At 41.2% G+C, this 12,225-nt stretch overlaps 1 protein-coding gene across 9 annotated transcripts in view; it reads right to left on the bottom strand.

Annotated features, from left to right (window-relative positions):
• Positions 1–868: 868 nt before the first annotated feature.
• LOC148842070 (sec34-like family protein) overlaps positions 869–12,225 on the bottom strand; it is a 142,021-nt gene continuing 130,664 nt past the window's right edge. For all 9 annotated transcript variants that reach the window (XR_016103234.1, XR_016103236.1, XR_016103235.1 and 6 more), the window contains one exon: positions 869–1,269. Coding sequence is in view for 6 of the 9 variants with exons in the window: in XM_088957583.1 (XP_088813709.1) it covers positions 1,140–1,269 (130 nt within the window). In the remaining 3 variants the exon portion in view is untranslated. The remainder of the gene's footprint in view (positions 1,270–12,225) is intronic.

The following is a 12,225-nucleotide window of genomic DNA, read 5'->3' as shown; positions in this document are numbered from 1 at the left end:
CCCAAAACAGTCCGATGCAGTTCACATATGTATCGTTAATACATATTTAATATCGAATCTCTTGTTAATGTTGTTTATTTAAATCTAATTTCTCTTTCATTAATTAGCCGATTATTCCAAGACAATTTTAAATTTAAACTTGAATTTTAGCACCCAATTCAAATTCTCTCATTAATTCCTTTAATTAATAATCCCCTATCACTTATTTTGTTTTGTTAGTGTAAAAACTTCAAATTTTAGCTATAACAAGATTCAAACCTTGGTCACTTGATTTTAAGTTTTAACCACCACAAATTCGCCAATGAGCCACACATATTTGTTTGCTATGATTATATGCATTTTTAATTTTAAGTAAATTTTCACTTTTGTTAATGAGTGACAAGTTTTTATTAATAAAAGCTATAATTAATTATTAAAATTTATATACTCATAAATATTAAGATTAATTATATTGATTTTTGAAAATTGACATTCACATTTTAGTTTTGTTTTTGTTTTTGTTTTTACATTTTAGTTATTCCATCATTTTTTTTCAACAGTTATCAACTGTGTCCCGATATGTCACACTTTATATAAACCATTAAATTATGGTTTTTAAAATTTAAATGACTTATTTACAATCATATAAAATTTGTAAATATAGTTAGTAATATATTTTTTTTTAAGATTTATTTGAAATTTTTACCATATTTATGCGTATCTTGATTTTTCATCCATATCCATACATATCCAAAGCATATCCCGATACGCCTCTTAAAATTATCTTTCCGATACACCTTGCGTTTCTGATACTTTGAACATTGCTTTCATACATTTACATCCAACTTCCCTTATTTCAACCATTTCCAAACTCCAAACAATCAACAGATTGTAGAAGAACAAAATTTATAATGTCATTTCACCTTCAGTTGACTTGATTTTTACATTATGCATCTAGCCAGTAATGGACATCATCATCAGAAAGAAACAAACAAGTTAGCATATGCACCCAACATCTATGGAACCTAAGCAAGAAAGTCCTAGATTTTCTACAAAAAAACCTGAAAATTCCTAAAAACAAAAACAAATGCCTACGATCAGGGTCACAAAAAGATCACAAGAGAAATCGGTGAAAGCAGAGAGATAGACCTTGACAACATCTATAGAAGGCTGTCCAGTTGGTTTTGCAACTCCTGAATAGATACCATACCGATGCTTTGCATCTCCTCGGGGGAGTATTCGGACTTTAGCAGGGATTGCACTTGCAAGTGGGCCTCAACGATATTTGTCCTACATATAAGAATCACATTACTAAATAAAATATTGAAAAATGCAAGACAAGAAAATAACAATGCACTCAGGACTCCTAACTGTACTTGCAATAGTAAATGCTCTAAACTGATTAACTTGAGGTTAGAATGTGATTGAAAATACTAGAAACTTTGTCATGCCATTTTTTCTTTTAAAGAAAAATTGGCTTTAAACCCCAATATCATTGGGCTCAGAAGTGCAATTTGGGTTGGGCCAACTCCAATCCAACCCAAGCTAAGCCAAAAGAAGAAAGGTTGGATTGGGTGGGTTGACAATTGGACAGGGGATGGAAAATGCCAACTTGAAAGAATCAGGTCGGGTTAGGGTTGATGCTTTGGGCAACCCAAACTAACCCAAACCAAATGTTTTACACTTGCAATTATGTATTCCTGTATATTATGTATGATAATATGTATTAATATGGCACCAAAAAGAGCTAACTGGCAGAACCAAGATCCAAGTAACTTTTCGATTTTTTATCAGTAATAATAAAAATGTTGATGAAGGAATGATAAAAGAATGAGCAACAATTTTTAAGATGTATCAATCACCCCATCTTGATGGCAGCACCGTAGGAAATCCAAGGCCCTTTGGTATAGGGGGTGTGTTTGGAAATGAAAGAGGGTGAGGTTCTTGCTCTTTTCTCTGTCCCAATAGGAAATGGAAATTTCTTGAAGGCTAAGTTGATGGCTGTACTGCAGACTCTTTGTTTAGCAACGGAGCTGAATTAAACAAGAAATGTGCTGGAAGGAGATTCTCAAGTGGTGGTTAATTGGCTAAAGAATACTGTTTTAGGATTGTGACATTTCAGGCAAGAGATCAAGGAGACCAAGGCACTAATCAGGTGTACGGACGGAAAGGAATAAAAGACTGAAAACAGGTTTATTACAGAAGAGAATTTACTGAAAGGATTTTGGGGTAGGTTGTGTTCATGGGTAGGAACACAGATTGTCCAGGAATAGGCCTTGTAGCTCCTTTCTTGATTCTGGAGCTCTTTTTGTATCTATGCACACAGAATATACAGATTAGAAGATGTACAGATCTGATTGGCACTGCACAGCTCTTTATTGTGCAGATTTGGATTTTTTTTTAAGTAATTCGATACCTTTCTCCTCAAAAAAAAAAAAAAAAAAAAACCATTGGGTTCCCCTTTGTATCTTTCTGTGTATTTTCTGTACATTGTTTCTTTTAATATAAATAGGAAAAAGCACCCCAACTTGATAAGCTAGCCTCAACTCCCTACCCCTTGTAACGTTTTTCATAATTTCTTTTACAATCAATCTTCTTGACAATCTCCCTTGGCTGACTGGTTCTGAGCAAACAGCCAAAATACCTCTATGATGGTATTCCACCTGCAAATGCTTATTGCCTAGTGAACCAGTTCACCTAGAAGTTTTATCACATTAGCTATTTGAAGTAATGCAGTTGGGGAAAAAATTGAGATTAAGAGTTTACATGCTTGAATATTCTTTATATGTTATGCTTGACTTTATTTTTAATTTTTCATTTTAAATATGTTTATGTATTTTAATTTGAGATAATATGTTTTTTAAACATTTATTTTAAAATTTAAGTTTATCTTTTAACAAATATTGTGCTTAATATCTGGTGTTTTTCGCATTTTCTTGAATCTTTTAGCATGCTTTGCATTTTTGCACTTTGCTTCAAAACGGCACGTGCCTCGCCTTGCGCCTTATGCCCTGTGTGCAAAATGGCCCTTGCACTTTTTTTGCACCTTGCGCTTTTAAGACACTACATGGGATATATATATACCTGTATCAGTGTTCAAGGTTTTAGGAAGTGGAGAGTGTATCCCCATTTCACATATCCATGTCCATGTCTATATTTGTATTTGGGCATCATAGACGGTAATTGAGCTGCTTAATTTTTTTTACCCTAAACATTATCTTGGTGAAGGGGACTGTAAAATTTTATTAATTTCAAGAAAAGGAAAAGCCTATGAGGAAGGGGGGGCATAGAAACCTTACACCTCTAAAAGTAACTAAAATCTCTCCCAAAATCACAAAGCTAAATTAGCCAAAGCATCTGCTGCCTTATTGCTCTCCCTATAATTATGTATAAAGTGGATTTCCATATCACAAATTTCCCTATAAAGAGATTCCAGCCAATACCAAATACTCCAAGGAGGGTAGTGAAGGGATGAGAGATCCATCACATGGACGCCCAAAGATTGCGGAATAAGGGGCGAATTTCAAAAATTTTTCTTCTCCCTTCAACTGGGAATCACATTCCCTATTTAGAAAATCATATTTTCAATGATAAATCTTGAACCTTAAACTGAACCAGATCTGAACCAAAAGGAATGGGAGAGAATAATACCTGATACGGAGAAGTAATATCTCCCAACGAAGGTGTTCACGCCCAAGGAAGGATCCAAAGACTGCTCCCACTGAAGATGGCGCAGTGCAGGATGGAGCAGAATCAGCAGTGTTCTTCCCCAAGAACTCTGTCCTTCGCAAGAATTAGTAGAATGGTACGTGAGCACAGCTTCCTTTTCAATCCTTTCTCAAAGAACTGATGTCAAGATCCAATCTTGACTTCTCCCACATCTGGAGATTGAACTGGCAAACAGGGCGACAAGAGCAGGGAGGCGGCAAGAGAGTATTCGCAGGGTGCAGAATTCTCTCTTCTTGATTTCAGCACTAAAAAGGATCTGATGTGTTTCTTCGTCTCTCTCAAGGCTGCCGCCCCCTCCCTTTTTGTTAACTTGAAAGATCAGCTCCTAATCCCATTAGGAGGTGCTTATCCAAATCATATTTGGATCAGCCTTCTCTTCTAGTGATAAGGATAAACCCTTATCTTATCTGCAGATTAGATTAGCTTTATCCTAATCCCATTAGGAGGTTTCTAGATCTGAATCACATTCAGATCTGGACTCTCTGAGTGGATAGGATTAAGACCCTATCCTATCTGCTAATCCATCTCAGAATTCGCCCCTTTAATTAACTAAATAAATAGCCCAGTTCGAAATGGGCTTTAGGCCCATCAAGCTTATGTGCTCACTTAACCTTCCTATCTGCTGCCCAGTTGGGCTTCCTTGTATGGCGTGGGACCCAAGCATTGATCTACACATCAGCCACATGGGTTCGGCCTAGCCTTTGTTACAAGGCCTGGTCGAATACACTGTTAAAGACAGTGAACCCCCTGAAACCCATCGAATGGGCTCTATGGGCCCAACACTTACCCTAAGTGGTCCCGGGGCCAAGCCACCTTGTAACACCCAGGGACTGTGGGCAGATGCAAGATTAGCCCATCAGGTATTATCCTCAATGGTCTTACACTTAACCTCTCAGCCCTTAATGATCATACACTGCCCGACAAGAGATGACCTCTCCCTTGGCTGCAAGGAACAGTGTTGCACTCTCCACTTATATGGATCCTGGGAATTAAAACCTTTTGCAAACATTTTAGAAACCATAATGTATATACTTTTATATCTCATATAAAATATACTTTGCAAAACAAATTTCAACGGTTGAAATCGGCTGCCGGCAGTCTTGGTTTCCAACAGTGAGAGTGCATCCCCGATCATTACCTTTGTCCGACAAAGGGGCTGATCCTGTCACTATGATCACCCACTCAGATGAATTCTCGGATTGTCCCAACATACCCAGGTTTTGACCCCCCGCTAAGGATCTCACTGATTGGTACATCAAAGACAGCCCGATCCGACACCTAGTGCAGTATCATAATCGAGTCTAGGTGTCGGGTGTAACTTTCCAGTTTTGCCCATCAATCTCCAAGGTCCAGGGCAATACTGGAAATCTGGTCCAGTTCAAAGATTCAATTAATCCCACACTGTATGTGCCTGGGGTCTCACCCCGGTAGCTGAGACAAGCCACCTCAACCGACTTGATGGCACCACAGTGTCAGCCTTGTCAGGATAGATCTCCCCAGACCGACCCACTGGCAGTGAACTTTCTAAAATAACACAAGTCTCAATAAGTGTCCAGTTTAAGGGTATTACACAGAAACATACCAAGGGAACATGAATCAAATATGCACTTTTATTCATTTACAATAAACTCATAAAGTACATCAATTTTGATTGAAGCTAAGGGCATACAAAACTGTCTAACAGCTCCCACTTGCACTTAGGTCCAATCAGGTACTAGCCGGAGTCCCATGCTTTCCACGTGTTTCTCAAACACTTTCTGTGATAGTGGCTTTGTCAATGGGTCTGCTACATTTTCCGCTGACGCTACCTTCTGAATCAGGACGTCCCCTCTACCAACAATCTCCCGCAGTACGTGGTACTTCCTCTCGATGTGCTTTGACTTCGAGTGGGCTCGTGGCTCCTTAGCCTGAGCAATGGCTCCATTGTTGTCACACAACAATGGGATGGGTGATGTGTCGGACGAAACTACTTCCAATTCATGAATGAACTTCTTCATCCACACGGCTTCTTTGGTAGCCTCACTTGCGGCAATGTACTCGGCCTCGATCGTGGAGTCTGCAGTGGACCCCTGTTTGCTGCTTTTCCAGCAAACAGCACACGATCCTATCGTGAAAACATATCCAGATGTAGACTTTCTATCATCTGGGTCTGACTGGAAATCGGCATCTGTATACCCTTGGATCTGTAGTGAGCTACCGTCGAATACTAGACAAAACTCTTTTGTCCTTCGAAGGTACTTAAGTATGCTTTTCATAGCAGTCCAATGCTCCTGCCCTGGGTTGGCCTGAAATCTGCTTACTACACTCACTGCTTGAGCTATGTCAGGGCGAGTGCACAGCATGGCATACATGATGCTCCCTATGGCAGAGGCATAGGGAACGTCTTTCATGCCATCAATCTCCTCAGAAGTCATTGGGAGATATCTTCTTGGAGAGAGTGACTCCGTGCCTGAAAGGAACATTTCCTTTCTTGGAGTTTTCCATGCTGTATCTTTTGACTATTTTGTAAATGTAGGCAGATTGGGATAATCCTATTATCCACTTCAATCTATCTCTATAGAGTCGAAGACCCAGTATATAGGAGGCTTCTCCAAGATCTTTCATGGAGAATTGCTGTGATAGCCATACTTTCACCGTAATTAACATACCTACATCATTCCCAATGAGTAGAATGTCATCTACATACAGAACCAAGAAGGTAACCTTATCTCCACTGTACTTCCTATAAACACAGGGTTCATCTGGATTCTGCTCGAAGTCAAACGATTTGACGGCAGAGTCAAAACGGATGTTCCAACTTCTAGAAGCTTGCTTAAGTCCATAAATGGATCTATTAAGTTTACATACCATGTTTTCCTGACCTGCAGCAATGAAGCCTTGCGGTTGCTGCATATAGATATCTTCGGCAAGATCTCCATTCAGGAATGCAGTTTTGACATCCATTTGCCAAATCTCATAATCATGGTATGCTGCTACAGCTAGCAAGATCCTAATGAATTTAAGCATGGCCACAGGCGAAAAGGTTTCCTCATAATCGATGCCCTCTTTCTGAGTGTACCCTTTCGCCACCAGACGAGCCTTGAAGGTCTCAACCTTACCATTGGGGCCCTTCTTCCTCTTGTAAATCCATTTGCAACCGGTTGCTTTTACCCCGGAGGGCAGATCTACTAGAGTCCAGACTCCATTGGTCTCCATTGAGTCCATCTCTGCTCTCATGGCCTCCACCCACTTCTGGGAATCTATGTCCAACATAGCTTCCGTGTAAGTCACGGGATCCTCCTCACTAGTCAAGGTTTCCACCAGGTAACTATCCTGGTCATAACCATAACGGACTGGTGGCCTGGATACCCGAGTGGATCTTCTAGGTTGGTCACTACCTGGAACTTGTGGGATATCTCCCACTGCTCCTGAGCTCTCCTCATCAAGAACAACTTCCTGACGATGGGTGTCCAGGATATAGTCGGTTTCCAAGAATTGCGCATTACAACTGCAGAACACTTTCTACTCACTAGGGTCATAGAATAGGTAACCTACAGAGCCTTTTGGGTAGCCTACAAATAGGCAACGACTGGTCTTGGATTCCAACTTGTCTGCACTCGTTCTTTTAACGTGTGCTGGACAACCCCAAATCTTCAAGTGTCTGACACTTGGTTTCTTTCCGGTCCAAAGTTCATATGGAGTATTCGGAACCGATTTGGTTGGAACCTGATTCAACACATAAATCGCAGTCTCTAATTCGTAACCCCAAAAGGATGTGGGTAACTCTGAGTGTATGAGAAGCGACCGGACCATATCCAATAAGGTCCTATTCCTCCTCTCCGAAACACCGTTAAGTTGTGGTGTACAGGAGGAGCTAATTGTGATACTATCCCATTGTCCTTTAAGTAGTCCCTGAATTCGTCAGAGAGATACTCGCCACCTCGATCTGATCGAAGGGCCTTAATTTCTCTCCCTAACTGTTTCTCGACCTCTTGTCTAAACTCTTTGAACTTTTCAAAGGATTCAGACTTGTGTCTCATTAGGTACACGTAACCGTATCGTGAAAAATCATCTGTGAAGGTGATGAAATACACGTGTTGATTTCGTGTCCTAACACTCAAGGGACCACATACATCAGTATGTATTAGGTCAAGTGTGCCTGTACATCTTTCAGGCTTACCGTTAAATGGCCGTTTCGTCATCTTGCCTTGTAGGCAAGGCTCACAAGTGGGAAGATCTTCTACAGTTAGAAAATCCAAAGGACCATCCTTTACCAACCTTGTGATTCGGTCAACACCGATGTGGCTAAGTCGATAATGCCACAGACACGTGGGATTAACTGTATCACGAGCTCTCTTCTTAGGGATTTCAGCCGACGTAGTTTCGGTTATGTTAGTTTCTAGAGAAGGATGTAGAACATAGAGACCGTTCTCCAGTTCCCCGTATGCGATGAATCTGTTGTTTCTTTTAATAGTAATCGCATTACTAAAGAAGACAGAATAACCATCTGCACACAGTTTTGAGACAGAAATCAAATTTCTCAAATTTTGCACATAAAGACAGTCTTTCAGTACAATTGTTCCTTCTCTAAAAATTAACTCCACGGTTCCTATGGCCGCGGCTGCAACAATTGCAGTAGTCCCTAAGTAGAGTGTGACTTCTCCTTCACTCAGCCTTCTGCTTACCTTGAACCCCTGCAGTGAGTTACAAGCATGAGTTGAAGCCCCGGAGTCAATACACCAGGATGCAGAAGCTACCAACAAATTGGTTTCTATAACATAAGTTTCGAAGTTACCTTTCTTGGATTCCAGGTAGGCAGGACAGTTCCTTTTCCAGTGGCCGGTCTTCTTGCAGAAGTGACAGGCATCCGATGCTTTGTCTTTCTTCTGCTTCTTGCTCTTAGTGGCTTTCTTCTGAGGCTTCTTTGCCTTCCTCTTTCTCTTGCCTGTCTTGCCAGCTTCAACAAGCATGGCTACAGGCTCATCCTTTCTAATCAGTTCTTCAGCTCTTTGCAACATATTGCTGAGCTCTTGTAAGCTGACATTCAGCTTGTTAATGTTATAGTTCATGATGAACGAACTAAAGGAAGGAGGCAAAGAGTTAAGGATAGCATCTATCTGGGTTGCAAGGTCCAGCCCGGATCCAAGAGCCTCCAGTTCGTTGATGTATCCCATCATCCGAAGACAATGGTCGTGAACTTGTTGACCTTGGAAATTTGTGCGGTCATGAACTGTTTCAAGACCTTTTGTCGAGTAGAACGATTCAGATCTTCATACATTGTCCTGAGACTGTCCAATATGTCTTTGGCAAGTTCGATCTGATCGAACTGCCTCTGTATCGGGTTGTCTAAGGAGGCAATGATGTAACACCAGGCAAGGGAGTTTTTCTCCTCCCATTCTTGATAGTCTCTCCTTCGGGCCTCAGAAGCCCTATCACCCGGACGCTCCGGGGCAGGATTCTTTGCCACTTTGTCCAGCTTTTCAGAAGCTAGGACCAGCATAAGGTTCCTGTACCAGTCAGCATAGTTTGGGCCCTTCAACTTGTTGTCATCAAGCAGTTTTGCAAAAGATCCGTTTGCCATTTTCTGATAAAAGAGCAAACATCAGTCCACAACCTAATTTGATTCATGTTCATTTCATAGATATGGATTTTAATCTACGATCCATCTCCATTTATTCGTCTCTGAGATTTCCCTCCTCTCTCAGTGACAGAGACTACGGGTTGTCTCTGGAAATGTGGGAAATCACATAGGGTGCATGGAGCCAACTGTTTCAGCTGCATAACCCCACCACCTTTCTGTGAAGGATCATATCCACTCATCATATGAGTTTTCCCTTTGGCCTCTGTCAGACAAGGTTCAGAGCCGTTTTCAGGTAAACCTTTCTGTCCAGTGAGTGCTTACCCATCATATTCGTGAACGCCAAGGTACCGTGAGAGAGTTCCCATTTTCTGGTGAAGCCCCTCCCACATCGGTCTATGACGCCCCTATCATCTTATGAAACACTCAGACAAGCCCAACAACAAATGGATAGCCCATTTTCTGGTGCGTTTCCTCATTACTGAAGGACCCATCCTCATGCTAATGATGGAAGGCCTTTAGAGAGTTCATCATATGAATCTCCCTATCACATGCACTCATATTAGCTGGAGGGAACAAAATTACGCCCTAGTTTGATTTAGGTCAAACCAAAGTGGCTCCCACTGACTTTCATAAAGCCAGATTTTGGTGGGCCTTGAATCGGCTAGGGTTCCGCACGCAACCTCTTGATGAGGTGTGGGACCCACCACTCAGGGAATGAAGTACCGACTATTGTGCAAAAGTTTCATGAACTTATCCTTACCCAGTTTAACACTCAGATCAAAGTATTCCGATCTGATAATGCTAAGGAATATTTTGAGAAGAATCTTTCATCCTACTTTGATGCCTTTGGGGTCATTCATTAGAGTTCTTGTTCCTATACTCCGCAACAGAATGGAGTGGTTGAAAGGAAGAATCAACATGTAGTTGAGGTGGCAAGAAGTCTCCCCTTTGCATCTCATGTTCTTGTTAAGTTTTGGGGGGATGTTATCCTTATAGCTACATATTTGATAAACCATATACCGTCCTGGGTTCTAGGTTTCAAAACCCCCTTTAGCCTCCTCTTTCCTGATGAGGAGCTCTTTTCTTTTCCCCTCCGAGTTTTTGGGTGCACTTGCTACATCCATGTTCACAGTCACTAGAGACATAAATTTGAGCCTAAAGCACGCAAGTGTGTTTTCTTAGGGTATGCCTCCACACAAAAGGGACGTTGTTTTGATCCAATCTATGGCACCTGTCTTGTATCTAGGGATGTCACATTTGCAAAGTCTATTTCTTTCTTTTGCACCTCTCCTGAAGGGGAGCATTCAAATGAATTGTTTGCTATGTCCCCAGTTGTTCCTCTTCCAGTTCCTCTTGAGTCCTCTATTGAGTTGTCTACTTCTGTTTGGTCTTCTTCCATTGAATCTCCTTCACATGTTCCATCTCCCTTGCCTCCTTCGGCTCATCCTTTCACATTTACTTCTCATCCTGTACAACAACGGTGTTACCAAAGACGACGATTAAGGTGTGAGCAAGTTGTTTCCCCTCCTTCAGTTGAGCTTCTTCCACCTCCTGTCACTACTGAGATAACATGTCATCCCTCCTCTACCCCTTCTGATACTTTCACAGGCCTTGATCTTCCTATTGCCCTTCGCAAAGGCAAAAGGAAGTGTACAATCCATTGCATCTCCAAACACCTGTTAACAGATGTTATTTTATATATGTATGGTACCGCAGGGGTACTTTTGTAATTTCTTTCTTATTTTTAAGTTGTATGGTCGCCCTAGTATAAATAATAACATACTGCACACTTGCAGTATTCTTTTGGGCTCTCAGTCCTCTCGTCTCTCCTCTTCTCTCTCCCTTTCTCTTGTACAACATGGTATCAGAGCAGGTCATTCAGGCTTGAAAGGTGAAGTCGAGCAATCTGTCCCTTCATCTTCCAGTTGTGTCCATCTGCTGTTCGGCTTCTAGCATGTAAAAGTCTGTCTGTTTTTTTTATCTTCATCTGCTGTTCGTCTTCGAGCATGTAGAAGGTTTTGTTTCGAGGGTGTTATGATTCGGCCTGCCTTGGAGTTCTATTTGTCTGAGATCGATTATGTAGAAAGAGGTAGAAAGGTGGAAGAAAGAGAAAAAGAGAAAAGGAGAAAGTCTGGTTCGAACTGGAAGTCTAAAGAACATAACTCCCATTCGGCCAGACAATGCTTTTTATTATTAAAATAATTGAAAAGACATATGTGCCCTTATTTAAGGAAGGAGCACTGGTTCTTAAACAACATTACAGATCAGCAACCTTAATCTGGGTATAAGGACATAAATACCCCTACGCTAACACTCCCCCTCAAGCTGGTGAGTATATATCATATACTCCCAACTTGTTACATATGTAGTCCACTCTTCCCCGACTCAGGCCTTTTGTAAATAAGTCAACTCACTGGTTTCCTGTATTAACATATGTTGTGTCTAGCTCTCCATTCAGCACCTTCTCCCTCACAAAGTGGCAGCCAACTTCAATGTGCTTGGTTCTTTCATTAAACATCGGATTAGAGGAAATATGAACTGCAGCCTGATTGTCACAATAGAGTTTCATTGGAGTATTGATGTTGTACCCTACTTCTGTAGAAGGTTCCTTAGCCACACTAATTCACAAGCAGTGTGTGTCATAGCCCTATATTCTGCTTCTACACTACTTCTTGCCACGACCGTCTGCTTCTTACTTTTCCATGTCACCAGGTTACCTCCTAGGAAAGTGCAATAGCCTGTGGTAGACTGCCTATCAGACATAGAACCGGCCCAGTCAGCATCAGCATACCCTTCTATTTCAAGTTTTTCGCCACTCTTGTATATCAAACCGCAACCTGGAGCCCCTTTTTAATACCTCACAATTCTCAGAACTGCATTCCAATGAGGAATCAGAGGTTTCTGCATGAACTGGCTTACCACATTAACCGCAAATGAGATGTCTGGTCTAGTAATGG

This window comes from Nelumbo lutea, chromosome 8 (genome assembly GCF_056320005.1).
Source record: "Nelumbo lutea isolate HS-2025 chromosome 8, American lotus-T2T, whole genome shotgun sequence".
Taxonomy (NCBI): domain Eukaryota; kingdom Viridiplantae; phylum Streptophyta; class Magnoliopsida; order Proteales; family Nelumbonaceae; genus Nelumbo; species Nelumbo lutea.
This window is presented reverse-complemented; position numbering and strand designations above follow the sequence as displayed.